The sequence below is a fragment of the Falco naumanni genome, chromosome 2 (assembly GCF_017639655.2).
Source record: "Falco naumanni isolate bFalNau1 chromosome 2, bFalNau1.pat, whole genome shotgun sequence".
Taxonomy (NCBI): Eukaryota; Metazoa; Chordata; class Aves; order Falconiformes; family Falconidae; genus Falco; species Falco naumanni.
Window position 1 is genome coordinate 86558679 of NC_054055.1, and position 20794 is coordinate 86579472.

General features: G+C 32.8%; 1 protein-coding gene across 11 annotated transcripts in view; it reads left to right on the forward strand.

Moving 5' to 3' along the window:
• The window catches only part of DMD (dystrophin), a 1096913-nt gene that overhangs the window by 443641 nt on the left and 632478 nt on the right, over nt 1-20794 (forward strand). For all 11 annotated transcript variants that reach the window (XM_040582467.1, XM_040582466.1, XM_040582468.1 and 8 more), the window contains 3 exons: nt 1884-2036; nt 2957-3139; nt 18328-18522. In XM_040582467.1, the coding sequence (XP_040438401.1) occupies nt 1884-2036; nt 2957-3139; nt 18328-18522 (531 nt within the window). The remainder of the gene's footprint in view (nt 1-1883; nt 2037-2956; nt 3140-18327; nt 18523-20794) is intronic.

Genomic DNA, 20794 nt, shown 5'->3' on the forward strand with positions numbered 1-20794 from the left:
GCCTTTATTTTTCTTCATTTCAGAGAATTTTTCTGTTTAAATGATTCTTCATTACTTTTTAAAGAGGAGTAATTTAAAACTAGTTGGCTATAAGCATATATTTACACATTGCAAATCTCTACCTTAGTAAGTAGTGTTTTGTCCTCAGTGTTACAGTCATGTGATTGCCTGTTGGACAACAATGATTTATTTGATAACAATTCAGTTTTTAACACATTGTGTTAAAATAACACATAACACATTATGTTTCTCCAGCAGCAGTCAAGACCTTGGTTAGAATCAGTTCTCACAAACATAGATTTTTCAGTTGTATAACATATTTTTGTCAATCAATAAGTTGTTTTATCCTTTAGTAAAAGATTTACATGCTATCTTCTTTAGTGAGAAAAATGGATCCACCCTCTTCAGAATAGGGTAGGTAGTAGTACCAATAGACCTAGCAGCTAAGAGGCTGAAAACCAAAGTCACATACCAAAATTCTGTGTTACCACACTTCTGGAGGTTTAACTGCATGATACTGTTCCTAGAAACATCCACATTGAGACCTATTTGGACAAGCTAATAGTTGTGATCAGGAATGTCACATTTCCAAGGAAAAATGAAAGTGAGGAAAGAAAGAATCTTGCAGTTGGAAAGTCACCTTGGTCATCTACCTCAAGCCATAGGCTCTGGCTGCCATAGAAGATTTTTTCATCTTATTGGCAAGCGGAATTTTTCTTTTGAAAATTTTCATTAAGTTGTTCTTGCCTTGGGGAACATGGCATGGTTGCATTTTATTATTACTCTTTTTTAGGCAGCATCTTTCCTTTCCTATGGATTTCATTCTAATTTTTACAGTTTTGCAGATCTGTTTGAATTCAGTAAAATAATAGCTGGAACATGTCATTTTTTAATCCACATTTATAAGAAATGTGAAGTCTATTAAGTGTGTCTTTGACTGTTCCAAGTTAAATGGAAGTAATTAATAACTTCTATGGAGGAGAAACAAGGGAAGTGTTTTTAGAACTATGCTATTATCCAGATCCTTATGGGCTGTTTTTATGCAATAGCATGATTGTTTTTCCTTTGGGTGACTCAGTTAAGGCATTCAGGCTTTTTAATAAAAATCAGGAACAGTTGAGGCAAATTCATCTGATATTTTTGTATAAAATGTACCATTATTTTTTCAATTTAATTCTTAATAAGAAGTTATACTAATGAAAATATTTTCTGAATTCTGTGTGAGTAAAGTTAAACAAGTAAAGCAAATGCGAATGGAGTATATTTAATTAATAAGATTAATATGAAATGAAATAACATCTTTTACCTTCTTGTTAAAGAGAAGTTTTAATACTTTTATAAAGGTAAGCCATAAACATGGGAAATTTGTTATGTAAATGGTATCTAATCTAGAAAAAGAAAACCTGTCTTTGCATACATATCTGCATTGAAATGATTTTCTTTTGAATAGCTACAGAGTTTGCATGCAGGCTAGAATTTCACAGGAGACCACAAAACACAGGAAGCCCACTTATGGCTAGATACTAAGTGGGCTGTGTTTCCATCTGTCCAGTAAGTATTCTGAGCAGAAGTGTTTTATATAAAATACTGGCATTTATGTAAGTCTTAACTTCTCTGAATATTGGTGACTGTCTCAGTCGTTTGTTCAACATGTGAACAACCCTGAAATAGGTAACCTCCTTTAAGAGAAAAAATAATCCATTAAACTGAAGAAAATATGCATGTTAAGATACTTACATACTTGATTTAAATATCATCATTTAATTAAAAAAAAACAAACCACAGTGGCCTTGTGCACTTTTTTCCCTTCAGTGTGCACACATGTTAATTCATATTTCATAAGTCTTTAATTCATATTCTAATGATGTCTGCACTGTGAACAGGACTTGAGATCTCAAAGAAGAAAAAAGGCTCTAGAGATTTCTCATCAATGGTATCAGTACAAGAGGCAGGCTGATGACCTAATGACATGGCTGGATGACATTGAGAAAAAGTTAGCCACTCTACCAGACCACAAAGATGAGCAGAAGCTAAAGGTAATGTTGTTTTGGGGTGGCAATGGTAGATCATTTTGGGTGATAGTTTATGAATTTAACAGACAGCAAATGCAATAAATATTCCAACACATATACAATATTATCTGTTCAGTTATTTTTGTTTATAGTAGAACAAACCCTAATTATCTATGTCCAACTGACATTTCTTTGTTGTACTATATCTTGTATTTGTTTGTTATGCAGAACGTTATATAACATATATTTGACACACACTAAATAAAATTCTATGTCGATAATATGAAAAATGTGCAATGTATTAAGAAGATTCAAATGTTTTCTAGTAAAAATTGTAATTTATTTTATGTATCTTTGTTCCAGATGAACAAATGACATACCGATATATGGATGACCTCTATCTCATGTTAGCACATTCATTTTCATCAGAACATATTCATATGTCACTGTCAAACTCTATAGATTTATTTACATACTGTCAAAGATTTTCCTAGTTTATTTTGCATCGTCTTTCTTTGCTTCATTCTCTCTTGCGTTTCCCACAATAAAATAGGAGTTAAGTAATATCTCAGAGTCAAATAATATATTTGTAAGCTGTCCGAACACTATTTTTCCTGAATATGCTGACCCTTATTGAGAAAATAATTTCTCCAATTGCCCATCACAGTGTACTAGCAAGAAGCGGAAAGTGGAAACTGTTGGCTTCTGCTAACTAATTTTCAGTGTGTACTAGCTGTTAGGACCTCCACAGCCAATTTCCAAGGTTCTTCAATTTTGGTTATTTTTGTTTTGTTTAAATGTAAAATAAGACACAAAATAGTTGTAAGAGTTAATTGTAACAATAAAATGGAAATGAAATTTCTGTCAGAAGTATTTTGCTAATTTTAAGTTGATTGATCTAGTTAGCTAACTGTCCTGGGCCCTGTATTGGTTTTGCTCACTAGGAGATTGATGGAGAATTGGAGAAGAAGAAGGAAGATCTGAATGCGGTGCACAGGCAGGCTGAACGCTTGTCTAAGGATGGGGCTGCAAAAGCAGTGGAGCCAACCCTGATACAGCTCAGCAAGCGCTGGCGAGATTTTGAGAGCAAATTTGCTCAGTTTCGAAGACTCAGCTATGCACAAATTGTGAGTTGTTACTGGCAAACCCATATGTTTGCAACTGCTACTACTAACAGCATCCTACTAACAATGAGAGCTTCAGGGTCAGTGTCAACTCTACAGATATCAATAAGAAAAACTCTTATTGTCTGCAAGTGGGGAAATCTTTATATTATATTACTATAGTTCTTTACTTTGGTATTACAAATGACCTTAAGTTAAATCAGCCAATAGCAAAAAACTCAGCTATGAAGATTTCATATTTATTTCTGTTGCCTCATTATTTTTCCATAACATTTTCCAGTTTAAAAACATCAGTTTGCCATGCATCCTTTTGTTCAGTGAACATGTAAAACACAAAAACTGTCTTTTCCAAACTACCCATCCCATGCTAATTTTAATTGGGTTTTTATTTGTCCATAACATGTTATACCCTCTTTAGGAAGAGACTAAAAAAATTCATATGACACTATATATACATGGCCTATTCTTCAAATGATTGCTTCAAATTGTCAAAGGAGTTTTTGCAAGAAAGCGTACTTTTAAATTTGACAGGATGAAAACATAATTTTGTGAACCAACTTTGTGTGTTCTGATTTTGAGTTGTTTAGTATATAAAATATAATTGTTCTTACTGGCTTATACATGCTGCAATAACTAGATAAATAAAAGGGTAATAAACTGTCACTATGCAAGGTTTATGATCAAAATACATATTGGGTGTTACCCATTTAGGAGATTAGCAGAGAATACTTTTGCGCTTACATGGCATTTTTTTCTTACTATTCCTACTACTCTGCTTATTGTCTTCTGGGCAATTGATTTTATGAAAAGAAAGATAAGATTTGCTCTCAAGGAAGCTGTTGCATTGTGTGCTTTTCTGTAATCTTAAAAATGCCAGTGGTAAAGGATTGTTTAAACAAAATATATTTTTATTTATTTATTTCTAAGTGCAACTAGATTGCAGAGGGGATGTACTGACAGGATAATAAAAACTTAAAACACATGAAGTGTTATTTCTAATTGATACGTGGTCGACTGCTTTAAAACAGAAAAAAAAAAAGTTCCATTAATCGGCAATAATGTATAACCTTTTGGTCAATACAGTCCTTATTTAATGTACTGAGTGTATTGTGTATTTTTATTTTTTCTACTATTAAATTACATAATGTATACATAAAAAATAGTAACTGGGATAGCTATGCAGTTAATGGAAACAATCAGAGAAACGTTAACTTTGGTTTGTATGTTATTAAATCTTGTTCCATCTGATTATTCTCTTCAGATTACTATGGTTTATATTAAACTCGATGGATGTAATCAGTTGCAAATCATTTATATTGGAACGGAGCTGCAGCAAGCTTCACTTTGTCTTGTAAATGAGTCTTTTTTTTTTTTTTTTTAATAGTGGATATATTTGTTCCTTTGATAAGCAAGTAAGAAATGAGAATGTGCATGTAATTTGTTTAAAACCATTTTGCTGTCAATGTGCTTTTTATATCACCTACCACCTACCATGACAGACGATGAGTATTTCCATTATAAAATTTTACTAACAAATCAATAAAACTATATATATGTATATTTTTCTTTAAAATATATAAAGTGGATACATCAGCACATGCTTTTGAAATGGACTAAGGAATACAGTCATCAGCTTTATAGAGCCATGTAACCATTACATGTATTTTTATTTTTAAAATACATAAATACATTATTTATGTAATATATTTGTATCCTTGTAATGGTTAAGTTTTTAAATATTCTCCAGTATTTCATGCAAGTGGGGTACTTGTTAGTATTTATCCAGGGAAAGAGGTCATTATTCAATGAAATTTATATATGTACAGGATAATTACTGTATCATCCTCATTTCTCATGAAAAATGTCTTCCTCTGTTGGCAATGACCAAGGTGATATACATGTGAAATATTTCAGAATTTTTTACAGAAAGTACTGAAACTGGTGAGAGGTAGTATATTTTCATGGCACAAATCAGAGTGAAAAGTACAACTGCCTTAGTACTGTTTTGGCTTTGCTGAATCAGTGAAACAAAGTGATTTTTTCTTTAGTTCTTTTTTTTCTTTTTTTAATACAGCCTAAGTACCTACCTCACAGGGATGTTGTGAGGATTAATTATTTGTGCAAGACAAATATTTGTGCAAATACAAAAGAAACATTAAAATACAAACTATTCACTTGAGCACATGCATATACCAGCAAAAAGAACTTTCGAAGAGATTTTCTATGTTTCACACCAACTGAATAAAACTATATAATAAAAATACACAAAGGAATTTATTTTTAAATCAAAAAAATAGAAAACTGCTGCATTTTTTTAATTGACGATGTATTCAATAACAGAATTATTTAACAATTGAAAGTTGTTTTTATACCTCCATGAGAATTTAGTTGTACTCTGTATCTTTCAATTCATTATGATTCATTGAATAAACATAGCAAGACTGCATTGAAGAAGAACTTTAATTATGTGGCTCAATGACAGATTTGCATTTCTTACCTTTGTTGGAGCTAATATATTTCTGATATCAAAGTGTGAAATTAGAATGATCATGCTGTCCTGCATTTTACTTTTCCCCGATATTTGTTGGGAAAACCTGTCGGAATGATATAGGAACCATAACCGTATATGAATTGATTCTCTCTACCTTGGTAGATTCTCATAAAATTCTGATTGTCTCACAAGTACATAGCAGTAAATATCCAGGAACTAATTGAAAAATATATATAGGTGTATATTTATAAAAGGAAATTTTCTCTCACCACTTTTGATAATAAGGTATGACATACTTTTAATACCTCAAACGCTGCATGTTCTGTTCAGTGCCAATTATGAGACGTTCATTTTGACATAGTGTTCAAAGCTTTATGTGAAAATTATCAGAGAGTAATGTGTGACATTCTATAAGGAAAAAGGTGGATTTATCGCAATAACAGATTAAACATGGTACACAAATACATAAATATAACTGCACAAAACCTAAAATGACACTGAGCAGGAAAAAGTTTTTAGAGTTTATGTTGTCTTACAAGTTTCTTCTCCCACCCAGTGTCTTTATTCATATGTGGCAAAATAAACAGTGGGCAGAAAATTCAATTTTTCAGTCAGGCCAATTTCCAGTCCCTGTGTAAGAAAAGGTTAGCTTCCTCCTTAATTTCTGCGAAAGCTATTCATTTGAAATCAGTTGGTAGTAACTTCAGCTGTGAAATCTGAACAACTTTTTAGAGTGGAATACTTTACCACCACATTTTAAAATGATTTAACCACTATGTCCCACTGAAATTCATGGAAGCTTCAGATAATTTAAAAAAAAGAAATGAGCCATTAAGGTTTAATCCTAGAGTAGTATGCATTATTTTTTTTTTGCATATTTAAATGACATGTTTTTTCTTTTTTAATTTAAAAAATCATTTAACTAAAAATTATAACATTAGAGAGGTCAAGGGATATTTATTTCTAAATTATCTCTGCAGTATCTAAATCATTAAACCTTGGCAGTCACAGTTTTTTCAGAAAAAAGTTCTCAATCCCCTTTGCTACAGTCTAAAACTAAATCTTCCTGTTACTATTTTTCTGCAACAGTTTATGCCACTGTTCCAGAGTGATGAAAATATCTGTTGCAGAGAAAAAACTAGATTCACATAGTTTAATTCAAATGAAGTTAAAAATCAGATATTGATATATTGATAATATTTAATTAAATTAGCTTTACTTAATGCCTGTTTTATAGAAGTTGTTTTGGTTTGAGGTTTTTTTGTCCATGCTTTCATTTCAGTAGTCTATGAGCATGTTTATGTCATGGCTCACTTTAGATTTTATTGAGCTGTCTGAAATTACTCTGTGTGGAGCACTGAAGGCCTTTATCATGAGAAAACTTTTTCTAGATGAACATAGGTGCAGAGCCCACAATATAAATTCTCATTTCATATGTCCCATTACCATATTTTATCAAGGTATCCAACACTCTCTGCTGTCACATGTAGTGACTATTGTTTGGTTTTTTTCCTTCTCTCAGCTAAACTACTCATGCTGTAAGTAGTAATCCGTAGTATTATTAGGACAAGTGAAAAATAGGTTTATTTCAGTAATTTCAATAATTTCATTGGTGACATAGACACACATTCTATTGAAATTTAAGGTCATTTTACTACAGAAATATTTGGGCCTGTATTTATATACAAGTATATAATCTATCAAATTCTAAACATCAGGAGAGACTGTCTTTTCCATACCATTTAGACTAGGCATTGTACAAGAATGATTAAGGAGAATAGCTATACAAAACATATATTTATTTCTATACGGTAAGTGATTTAGTCTGAGCAGTTCAATAGTTACCTGCAATATATATCTGCAGTACTCTTAGTACTTACTATGAACTAAAAATCATAAGCTTCACTTTTTCAAATAAAAGACGTTACTGTGTTTAACATTCTGTAGAAATTCAAATTACCTGTCTCCTAACTGGATGATCACTTCTGGTGACAGAGTATGTGACCAACTTCTGGAAGCAGATTAAGGACTGATCAAGTTTATGTCTGAAATTCAAGAGTTTAAGTTCTGTCCTTTAAAGGCATCTTGCAATTTTCAGTTAATATCTCCCTCTGGAGCTCTATTTAGTTCGTGTAATGAAATCTAAACTTTAAAAAAAAAAAAAAACTGTTAAAATACGTTTATATATAAAGTTATTGTTTAAAATATAAATCAAACACTAATTGAAATAATTCTGCCACAATTAAACACAATACTTGACGTCCTAATCATCTGTCTACATATTAATAACATAGACACTTCAGTGGTATTGTGCTGCCACTGTTTTCGATCATAGTTTTCCACAGTTTTCACAACAAGCAGCACTGAAATGAAATGGTTTTCTTCTCCTATCCTTGCTTAAATATTTCTTGGGCTAAATAAATAATTGCTGCCAAGAAGAAGAGGCAAACTAATCCTTCATTAATCCTGCAATGAGTGGGAGAAAGGTTGAGTGAAAGAGAGAAAAGGCATTAGAAAAGCAACGTAGGAAAATACCTACTGGACAAAAGAAAAAACTCTATGGTGCTGGATTGGTATATGTGTCTCCTGTGCACTTTGTGTCTCGTAAGGACAGGACATAGGTGATCCTGTGATGCAATTTAACTTTTCTGATGTTGACAGTGGCAGCTTTTTAAACAAATAGCTTTATAGACCACAGCTACACTGGATATTTTTGGCTGTGGTCTGCAAAAGGGATGAGAATGAATGAGAAACTTTGGGAAGAAGATCACAAGTGAATGTTTACACTAATTTTCTAGCATACATCAACCTGGAAATTGCCATTAGAAAAAGTATTTGTCCTGGTTTTGGCTGGGATGGAATAAATTTTCTTCTTAGTAGATGGTACAAAACTGTGTTTTGGATTAGTATGAGAATAACGTTGATAACATACTGATGGTTTAGTTGTTGCCAAGTAGTGCTTACTCTAAATCAAGGACTTCTCCGTTTGCCATGCTCTGCCAGTAAGCAGGTGTGCATGAAGCCAGGAGGGTGTAGAGCCAGGACAGCTGGCCCGAACTAGCCAAAGGGATATTCTATACCATGGAACATCATGCTCAGTATATAAACTGAGGGTGGGGGTGGGGGTGGGGGGGTTGGCTGGGGCCTGCTGATCCCTGCTTGGGTACTGGCTGGGCATCGGTCAGCAGGTGGTGAGCAACTGTGTTGTGCAACACTTGGGGTTTTCCCCTTTGGGTTTTCTCTCCCCTCTTTCTCCTTTTCATTACTACTACTACTACTACTACTACTACTATTATTATTATATTTTATTTCAATTATTAAATTGTTCTTATCCCAACCAACAAGTTTTACTTTTTTGCTGATTCTCCTCCTGCTTGGGTCGGGGGGAGTGAGCAAGTGGTTGCATGGTACTCAGTTGCCAGCTGTAGTAGAAACATGACAGTATTCCAAATAATTTAGTCATATTTCAAATAGTTTAGTTTTATGTCTAATTTAAGATAAGAAAGGTATCGTACAGGAAGTATACTGAAGATGGATAATGTCTTTGATATAGCTGAAAAAGAGCTAGTTTTATAGATACATTTTAAAGTGCACTTTACATTCTCTGTGCCTAAAATGAATGCATACAGTGTTGTGGTAATTTAAGTTAAGACCATCTATAGCCTTCATTTATAAAAGTGGGCCTGTTTACTACAGTATTTTGAGTTCTTTTAATATATGTATATATATATATTATATTTCCTTATTAATTCTGTATTCACTATAGCTATAAATCTGTAGTATTTTCATAGAGTGAAGTTAAGAAATCCTGTCTTGTAGGTGACAAAACTTTACAGAAAAGGTGTTTGTTGGACATTTTTCGTCATCTGTTATAAACTTTAGTGACATGATCTAAATTACATTCTCTAGTAATGTGAAACTCCACATCTTTACCTCATCACCTAGGACTGAAAACTCGATGCAACTTGGGCTACAGTTGGTTTAGGATGCTGTTTTTGAATTCTAGGAAGTAGTTATGAGAAAGTAGTCTTAGCCATGCCACCGGCTTTTCTTACTGTTCTCTGTACAGTTGAAATGGAAACAACACCAACAGCCTTTGGTTAAAGAATCCTATGTGGCATAGCACTCAGTTGTCTCGCCTTTCAAAATTTTACACAAACCTGAGCATTATACTAGTATAGCATTTCCTTCCTTATAATTACCTAGCTGTTTGGGAAATAAGGCAGCAAATTACCATCTTATTTTCTCTGATATAGTATATCATAATTCATTCATATCATAAATTATATGGTGAGGAATTTGGTGACAAAATTACTTGGCTACAGTATTGAATTAAATAATAAGGGAAAAATTCTGCTGCAGATTGATCTGGCCCTATGTGACAGTATCTTTGGAAGAGAAGATGTTCATCTGTCTACAGTTCAGGATGTCAGCATCGCTCATGGGGTTTTACTTGTTTGGTTGGTTTGGGTTTTTTCATGGATGCATCTGAGTATACTCATAAAGGTGCAGAAGGAAGTAAATTTATATATCTACAGTGCAAGTGCTGAATATCTATGTATATTTATTGAGTTTTCAAAACTGCTGGATTGACAAAAATGTCATTCACATTATTAAAAAAAATCTATTTTTTGGAGTTAAAAAAAAACAGCCTAAGTGAAAAACCTTATTAGTATGTTTATTAATAATTATCTATTATTATATAATATATATTATATATTACCTCATATATGATCACATAGATTATATATATTTATTATATAATCTATATATATAATAAATACATATTATATTATTATTGATATGTATTGTATTCATCCCTATAAATGTAGATTAAGGCTATTTTAAGAGACAAAGATGGAAAATAATTAGGTGATGCCTTTTAACATTTCTGAAAGGTGTTAATGTTTAAGGTTTAAGACCTTGCCATTTGAAGCTGTTAGCATTCAACACTCATTGGTACTTTGTTGGTATTTTAAATTTATTTTCTAAATTATGTCAACAGGTAATATGTAGTTTGAATAAATATATGGAAAGTAAGCATCACAAATCAACAGTCAATCAAAATGGGTTAGTCAATTTAGGTATCAATAGATTGTATTCTAACATACCTTGGCTTTATTTAAAATTAATTGGTTCCTTGGTGATCAGTCAGTAGAGTTACACATATTATTATTCAAGACAGCCCTAAAGCTTCATGCGTAAGTGCTGTCTAAGGTTAGAGTACTGCTGTGGTTTTAATGAATCAGCCATTAAATAAAATGGCATTGACCATAGCCTGTCCCTAGGAAGCCTGCTTCCAACGTGTAGTGTAGAAACTTGTTCTGCCACTATATACACTTTTTCTTCTTCCAAAAAACACGCTCTAGAAATTCTGAGTAAAAAATAATCTGAAATTCTTTCCATTCTTTTGGATATTTCCTGCTGTATGGGTGAACTTGAGTACATAATGCTGGTTTAACAGAAACAATAGAGGCTTGACACAGTTGGACATCATGATTACAAGGATATAGGACTGTGTAGAAGAGTTTCATCTTCTAAAGTGTGTAGATACTTTCTTAAGTATGAAATTTCCTTTACAATGTTTATATGTATTTTTTTCAGCTGTGAAAAATACTGCAAGATGAATACAAGAAATGGTTAACAAACCTATGGATTTATGTATTCTATAGTTAACATATTAAGAAAAGCTTTCTAATACATTTTGTTTACTGGAAGGTAACACATACAAATAAATTGCAAAAATATTTTCCAGGTAAACCCTTATAAAATTCTAAATAACATTTTAAAATATCTGTTGAAAACCAGCCTAGGATGTAGATTTTGCAAAATGTTCTGAACTTTTTTCATTCTAAAATGTAACAGGAGTACCTAAGTATTAGCTTATATTTACTGATTTCTAATATTTAGAATGGCTATCTATTTTGACTCACTGGTGGTTAGAGGCTTACCTCCCCTCGTAAGTGCTAACAATTGTATATGGCCTGAGCAGTATTGGTTAAATGGTTATCAAGTATAGTCTTTAATCTTTCAATAATTCCTTTTATAATGTTACAAATATCTGTTGAAAGTCACGTGGCAGACATACAGTTTCCTTTTACTTGTCAATTTGGAACTACTGCAGTTATTAAGATTGAGATATGCCATCTTTACCAGAACTAAGTAACATATATGCATAATCTATTTAAAACAAGAAACAGTTTCTGAATCCCAGTAGTTCCAATTAGTCAATTATGCCATAATGCTACTAGATTTTATTTTTCTTTACGACATAGCAACATTGCAGCTGTAGCATAGTATACACAGTGCTCTATTATTTTGTTGTTGTTGTTGTTCTGAAAGAGGTGGCTTATATCACACAGTACAGCATAGGAGAGTCTTATGCCCCAGCCTCATCATAGTTGCCATTTTTTTTTTCTCTTTGCTTAACAGTTGTCAGGCTTAAAAGTTAACAGCAAAACTGCAGGATTTTCCGATTTGTGCTAGTTGTGTCAGTCTTTTGTTTTCATGAATTCTAGCATGTCTTTAGGAAGCAGCAATGGCTAAGTTTTCAGTTCAGCTGCAGCTAAGTTCAATATGCAGCAGTATCTCAGCTTGAGTAAAGTCCTTATATGGAGGCATTTATCTAAGCCAGAATAAAATAAAAGCACTGTTAAGCAACTGAATAAGGGATTGCCAAAACTGTTCATTTTACCACTTGACTTTTACCACTTGACCAATTGTATTTGACATCTTGGAGGGCTCTGAAGGCATGAAGGTGTGCAGAAAACAAAGGATTGTCTGCAGCACCAAAATTCTTTGCGGGGGGGGGGGGGGGGGGGGGGGGAGAAAGAAAGAAGAAACCAAAGTTACAACTATGAATACAACCAATATAATAACAAATTACTCTCTGGGCTTAATGTTTACAATTAATTGTTACAGCTTTCATCTGTATCTTTATTTTGTGGGTTTTGTTTTATTTTGATTTTTTTTTCTCATCTAAATGTGAAAATAGCATACTTGAAGAAAAAAAAAAAAGAAGAAAAATTGGAGGTGGAATAAATAATCATTCAAGTCTTAGAGCCAAGCAACTACAGTTATCACAAACAACCACAAGCATCTATCCAATCCACCATACAGAGCTCATCAGAGTGTAGCATGACTATCTGAGTTTCTGGCAGATGTCCCATAATTTAAGCCTAAAAGTACATGGAACAGGCCTTTTCTTATGGAGAAATCCTTTGCATTTAAATCCAGTTATGAAGGTCAAAAATAAGACAGTGGAAGTAAGTTCACACTGGTTAGTGTCTGTTGATTGGTGGCTTTCAAACTCTAAGCCTGCAGTTTTCTATTGCTAATCCTAGCATGTAAAATTTAATGAAATGTTTTCTAATTGCTGCTGTTATTAAGAATAATTTCTTTTTAATGGGCTTTATTTCATTATCTGTATAAATAAAATAGATTCATTTTATCAGAGAATAAAAACTCTTAATATAGAATTTCTCAACCAATAAGGTATACCTTGTCAATGAAGTATTGTGAAGACATAATGCACCCTTTCCAAGAACAGTGCTGAAAAATAATTATGTATATTTTTAAAGTTTAAAGTTTTATATACATCACTGAAGAAGTCAAAAACAAGCATTAAAATACATGTTTTAAGTGTTCCAACGTGCAGGGTTTTGTTGATTGTGGTCATCAGTAGACAAATCGCATACATGAGAAAATATTTACATTCTTACTTGAAAATACGATTTTTTAAAAAAACACACTAGTATTTAAAATTTATTTTAATCTGTTAAGTGCGTTTTAAGGCCTATTCTTCATGGAATTTACATAATAATTTTATCAATTTTTAATCCTGTAGTGAGAATTTAGCTGTCTCTGTACTTGAAAGATATGGGGGTTTTTGTACTGATAAGTAACCTGTTTGTGATTTACTGAAACTATGCAATCTCAGAATGAAAATTTCATATTATTGGTATAATTTTGATCTACTGTCTACATATTTGCACACTTATAGGTAAGATGTGCTAACAATACTGAAGACATAGTTTTCATTTTTCTGAATGTTAGCTGACATCACCACTCATATTTGCCCTAGGAAGAGGTCAATAAAGGCTTCTTTATGTATAAATATGTACTTGAAAGTAGTTTTATTCAGCATTTGATCATATTTTTTTATTTTTAATTCTTTATTTGACATATCGATGCTAACCATGGCCTAGAAAATATCATATAGTTTATAATTTGCTCTAGAAAGCAATAAACCGCCCCAAAGTGTATTTGACTCTGAGGCATGAGTCCCTTGGTCCAGAAGGCATCTGCTCTTTTTTGTGTATCTGTAGCACACCTATGTTTATTCCTTAGAGGTGACTGGCGTTTTAAACTCTCCTATATCTTACAGTTTCTTGCAAATAATACTTTCTCAAGCATTATTTCACTTCAGGAGGAGGCACATATTTTTTTGTTTTTCCTGAACTTCTCATCAGGATGCTGCTAGGAGCTGTGTCATGGTGCAGTAGTGCTGATAGGTGTTTTTTGCCACTTTACTCCTACCATGTGTTCTGTATATGTGGAATTATCAACTCAAAAGCACATTGCCCTAAGGTTACTATGAGTTTGAAGGCTTATAGTGAGAAGAGACCAAAAATGGAACAGGCCCAACACAAAAAGGTTGGAGGCTTTCTAGGTGTAAACTGTTGAACAGCAGAAGTGATGTTGGGATTGTTCCCTCTGCAGAAAAAGGAAAGGAAATGGATATACTGAGATGGGTGAAATGTGCTTTAATGTTGAATTTTCCAGTACTAAAAGGAAATTAACATCATTCTTTAAGGCTAATTAGCTCTGATGTCACCAGGTAATAGTGTTCTAGATGTAGGCAATAATCACCACAGATACACTGTGTGTGTGTGTATTTGATTTTGTGGGCAAGACCTGCATTATTTGTGTAGTTCTTTTTTAGTGGTTTGGGGTTTGGGGTTGTTTTGTGCTTGGTTGTTTTTTGGGGTTTTTTGTTGTTGTTTTTTGGGGGTTTGGGGTTTTTTTTTTATTGGTTTGATTTTTGCTTATCAGCCTTCTCTGTAAAGGCCAATTCATGGAGTATTTCTTCTCTTTCTGTTTCACCTATATGACAGCTATCAATAAAATCACATGTAGGCAGAGTAATGTTTCTGGAAAGATCCTATCCCTTAATTAAAAATGTGTAAAGATGGGGAAGAAAATTCCATTTACTATTCTAGAGATGATAATGCTTGGTGAAAAGCAATGCATGAAATGTTAAGCCCTACCCAAAATAAGTTGTCTTTTCAGAGACTAGAAATACTTTGCACATCAGTATATTATTGACAACCAAGTAAAAATACAAAATAAATCAATTAAAAATTATTTTGCAGAAACAACACTGGGAAATGGCCATTTACACTGGCATTTCAACATCATTCCTAACAGTTTATTTGTATTATGTATTATTTTTAATTATTATTTGCTTTTGAGTATTTTTAGGTAACTAATATATTCTGCTTCTTTGTCAGATTCCACTTATTGAAAACCATTCTTAAACAATTCTCTAAAACGTTAATTTCCATTTTCTTATTTATTTTTAATTCTCATAAATGTTAACTAACCTTGCTTCTAATGAACCATTTTGGCATTAACAAGGACATATATCGTTACTGAATTAAAATAATTTGTAATAGTATTGGTTTCTAGTTGCTATAATATTTTTTTTTAAGTTTTTTTTCTCATTACAGCGTTAATATATGAATCACTTTCAGCTATGCATTTTTAGTAAAGATGCTTGCCCAGAACACAGGGAAGGACTCTGCCCATTTTATCTTCTACAGTAAGGCAATTCCAGCAAATATAAGGACAAGCAAAAATGTTTTCCCTTTCTTTGCTGATTAAAGTTGTCAGTTATGGATATGCCTATCCAACTTCCGCCTTGGGTTCTCTTATGCTACTGCCAATGAAGGAAATATAGAAGGAAAAAAACACTTTGAGAACAACCTTTTGAAAAACCCACTACAGTCAAAGAAATTTAATCCTTGATTTCTGAGGTTGTGTCAAATTTCCAACTCTTAAATAGTATTCAGAAACTAATTAATTAAGATTTTTACCCTTTTTTTTTAATAAGGTATTAAATAATGTTGCCAAATATGAGGGCAGGTTCTTGTAGGGCTGTACTTTCAATTATCAATCCATTTATTTATTTATCTGGTTGTGGTACTTTACAGTTTAACTAAGGATATAAACATTAATGGTTTGCTTGAATTGGAAATCTCCTGAGTCATGTTTCCTGTAGAACTATACAAGTGATCACCCAGCTGTGAGAAATATTAAAGTTTTCTGTAAAGGGCAGTAGGAATACATGGTTGCATACATCTCATTAACATTAATGGGAGTTAAATATTACACATATTTTAAGGGATTAGTAAACCATCTATGTCTTACAAGATTCAGTCCTGTCTTCAGATTTTAATTAATTTTGCCTCAGAGTGCTTTTATATGAGTTCTTTGTAACAGTGATTGAAAAATACGCAATTTTGGCACTACTGTAATGATTAAGCATGACATCCATTAAGTGCTCTCACATCAGATACCTTCCTGATTTTAAAATTTCAGAAATTGTTTAAAAAAAGAAGGCACAGATTTTATTTTATGTACATGTGTGAACATTTTATGTACACTGTCAGTAGTCTAAATTTGGGTGGAACAAAAACTAGATTAATACAACTATAGAAACTTATTATATTTTGTGTGTCACTTTACATATTAATGTGACCTCATTTTGAGTGAATAACCTTACACAGCTAGCATGCTTTTTTCATTGCTGTGAATATAAATATTCTGTCTTCTCAGTCAAAAAGAAAAATACAATTATAGTTAAAATGTTCCTCATGTGGGTCTAAAGTTCTTTGCTACATGTAGAAAGGTCATGGTGTAGTCTCTAGGAATGAAAATATATTACTGCATGCCTCAGTGGTCTAATGAGAATCTCCCATTTTCTAATCAACTAGGACTACTTTTCCTTTGCGTTTACTGGAGTAAAATTAGTTTTGCAGAGCATGTGATTCATGAAACATGGGGGGCAAACACAATTTTTTCAAGCAATTTATTTTAAATAATAAAAATGATAGCAGTGATATGGTAATTAGAGAGGTTTCAGTGTTAGCAGATCTACTGAGAAAGTAATTTAGTGAGAAAAGTGTAAGCAAAGCAATTAAATTTACATAGGAAATGCAGCAGAATAGCACAAGTCTACAGAAAACTTTATGGGCTTTATATGTGATATGCATACATCTTCTAGAATGTGCATATGCATATTTTAAAAGTCTGATGAAAACCAGATGACTCTGCCTGGTAACTGAAGAGAGAAACACGTCATGAAAGTGTGGACAGGGCAAATAGATAAAATAAGACACATTGCTAAGGTAGTACATAGAAGACAGTGTTTATATTGTTTTTCTTTTACATACTGTGTAGCTAACTAATGATACTGTTTTCTTCAGAATCATCAACCCATTATCTTTCACAAAAATGGCTCCAAAATCCATTATTATCTGTATTTGGACTGAAGCATCTAAACAATCTGATTTTTGAAAGAAAGTTTACCAACAATTGCTTGTAAACGTTTTGTTGAGGTCCTCAGTAAGTAAAGTTTCTATTTTTGAGAAGACAGACTTCAAGCACAATGGATCTTGGTCCCACACTAGGAATCCTATTTGATGTGACAAAACAAATAAATAATAACTTATCTTTATGAAATCACAAATAATTTGTCTTTTAAATTTTGTCTTTTCTAATGGAGATGCAGGTGATCATGTACTTGGAGTTTATTAAAAAGAAGCAATCACAGTCCTCCCTGCTCCAAAGCACACTTTGTATTACTTTTTGTCTATGATCTACAAACACACAAAGTCAGAAAGGTAGAGATTTTATATAAACAGGCGCTGGTTTTGTCACTTTATATGTCACTATCTTTCCAAACACCATAGATCAACTACTTACTATTTGGAAACAAAACATTCCAGGAATTCTTTATATTTTGTGATGCATGTGCTTTCAGGATAGGCTGCCTACTTTATATTTATCAACAACAACAACAATAATTATAATAAATATAATATAATAAATATAATGTAATGTAATATAATATAATATAATATAATCTTAATTTCCTGAAGAGGTTGGCCTTTCATATCACAAAATTCCAAATTGTACTTCCAGGTTTGAAGAGAAAGGTTTTAGAATAGTGTTACAAGTGCTGAGTTGACCTAGATGTTAAGAAATTATGACTTATTACACAAGTCATTGTTTTACTTGACACCTTAATGTGATTTAGTATTTTAGGACTGGCATGCATGGAATTTCTATAAAGGACAGATTCTTACAGAGGTGTGGCAATTTAAGATGACAGGGATACCACTAAAATCTCAGTAACACCATAATCTCAGTGTAGTTTTGCATTTCCTATCTTCATTTCCTTAAAGAATAAGAGAAGAAAAGTTGGTACAATTTTGTATGGATTAATTTTAGTACCTGTCATTTCAGACTAGTGGAGTGTGAGTGATCTGCGTCAGAAACCTCAAACATTTCTTGCATTTGTCCTTAGAGATTATTTTTAATTGCCTCTAGGTTGTGAACTGGAAGTTGCATTGAGTTATACGTTTGTGTAGTGTTAAAAAACTAAAGGAGGCATTCTGTTGTATATCTATACTAGCAAACAGTTCCTGAAGATACAACTTTTGTGGTGACCGAAACTATGGCTGTGGAAACCACTCATGTGCCTTCTACATACCTGGAAGAGATCCTTCACCTTCTGCAAGCCTTGCTTGAAGTAGAAGAGCGCCTTAATTCTCCTGTTCTGCGTGCTAAGGATTGTGAAGATCTCTTCAAACAAGAAGAGTGTCTCAAAGTAAGTTACAAAGCTTTTCTTACAATTGCATTCCAAACTTTTGGGACTTCTGTATATTGGCAGCCTGCTCTCAATCCTAGGGCCATATATATGTGCTCAGCCCCTCAGTGATGTGTACGTTTATGGATGTTTATATATGAAGGCACATTGGTGCAAAATGTAAGAATACTGGAGAGTTCTTTTTCCTTTTTTTTTTTTTTTGGCTGTTTCACCTGTATGTGCAAGACAAAAGCATTAGGGTATCTGCAAAATGTATCCTTGAATGGAACAGAAAGGATGAAAAAGAAGCAGTTATATATTTAAAATTGAGGATTTGTGGTTAAAGTTTTTTAGTTTTCTTTTTGTGTTTGTAATTTGAGGTAATTAGTGAGCAACCCTATCCACACCCGATCTTGGCAGATTTATTTTAGTGTTCGATTTTTTTTTATTTTTTATAACAGCAACAAAACCAAATACAATCTAGCTGTTTCATTCCACGCTAGACCAAAAATCTTGAAGTCTGATTGAGGCTGTACTCTGTGTAATTATTACACTTTAACTAGATAAAAAAAATATTGTCCAATAGGTAGATAATGTAGTTAAAGCTAATTCAGTATTGTTGATATAACTTTTAATATTATTGTATGGCTTCTTCATTGCTTACAACTGTGAAATTTTTGTAATTGATGACATTTTTCCAACACATGATTTTCATAAGAAGAGAATAAGATTAAAGTTGTAAACCTAAGTAGGTGAATGAGCTATCAGCTTTTGCAGAATAATGTTTGTGTGAGGAAAGCCTTGTAAAAAAAATGATGTTTAAGTGCCGTATATAATTACAGCAATTTCAAACTGTCATTCATCATGAAGAGAAGACCACATTTCCATTTTTCTGTGATTATTTTGGAGAAGGAAAGGTTTTAACAAAAGTAAATGTTAGCTCAAAGTGGCTGGAATTTGCCCACAGTCAGCTATAAGAAAAAAGCTTAGAGGGAGATTCAGGGGAGGGGCTCTGGCTAGGTGCTCTGAATTGTCCTCTGTAGGAGCTCATTTACCTCTTTCCATAACACACAAACACACACAAACACACACAAACACACACAAACACACACAAACACACACAAACACACACACACACACACACACACACACACACACAGACACACAGACACACAGACACACAGACACACACACTCTCTCTCTCTCTCTCTCTCTCTCTTATTAGGGTGTTTCCAGTTTCCTAGCAAGGCAGTATAGTATGTGTAGTGAAGCATAACAGTAACATTGGAGCAAAGGAAGCATATAACTGATAATAGGACTCTGTGAAATAACAGTGGGCCATTCCTTTTACCACTTCTGATGTAGTCCTGGTAGATTAAGGTGGTTCTGAGTACTGAAGCACACAACATGCCAATGTTACTGTCATTCTTCATTTGAAACGATCCCTTTTGATAGAATGAGTCTTTCTGCACACACACACACACACACACACACACACACAAAAGTCATAAACCATGTAAATCATGGCTAATGAGTTACCATTTGTTCCTTGTCTGTGAACTTATGTTCATTACTAGATTGCATGTAAAAACAGTGACCTACCTCAAGCAGTTTACTGGCAGTTGATTTCAGTTCTTCTTAATGCTTTCCGTTTGGGCTAGCTATATCTGATTTATATCCATAACTAATCTGTTATTCACTTTGTATATTTGGTATTATCGGAGCTGACATCAACTTTAATAATATTGATTACTGGGGTTACAAGTACATACTGAGTTTAATTTAACTGAACTATTAAATTGTTATGAGATGCATTTGTGGGCACAGTTCCATCTTCCTCCCAAATACATTTTTAGAAGAAGCAAATGGATCTTGCACATTCGTGGCCTTTTGGAAGGGTATAGTTTTGATCTGAGCCTGCTTATTGAATATTTATTTCCAAGCAAAAACATTTATCATTGTCATTATCTTGCAGTAAAAATAGAAAAGTAGTGCATAAATTGTTCAGCAGCTGGTTGTGAAAGGTTTGACATTAAATTGTGGTTGATTTTTATCCCTGACAGATTTGCATGAATCAAATTACAGAAATGCCATGAATAGCTCTGTTTTAAAACTGAGTTTGTGCTCTTTTTCATTCCCATTCAGAAATAATTAATTATAATTAATCCTTAAAAGGAAAAGTAAGTTTATTTACAAGAATCCTTCAGTAGTAACTGCTTTGAACATTTTTCTCCAAAGTAAATATGTATAGTAAGACTTAAACCTGATACTTATTATCCAATAGGAGAAATAT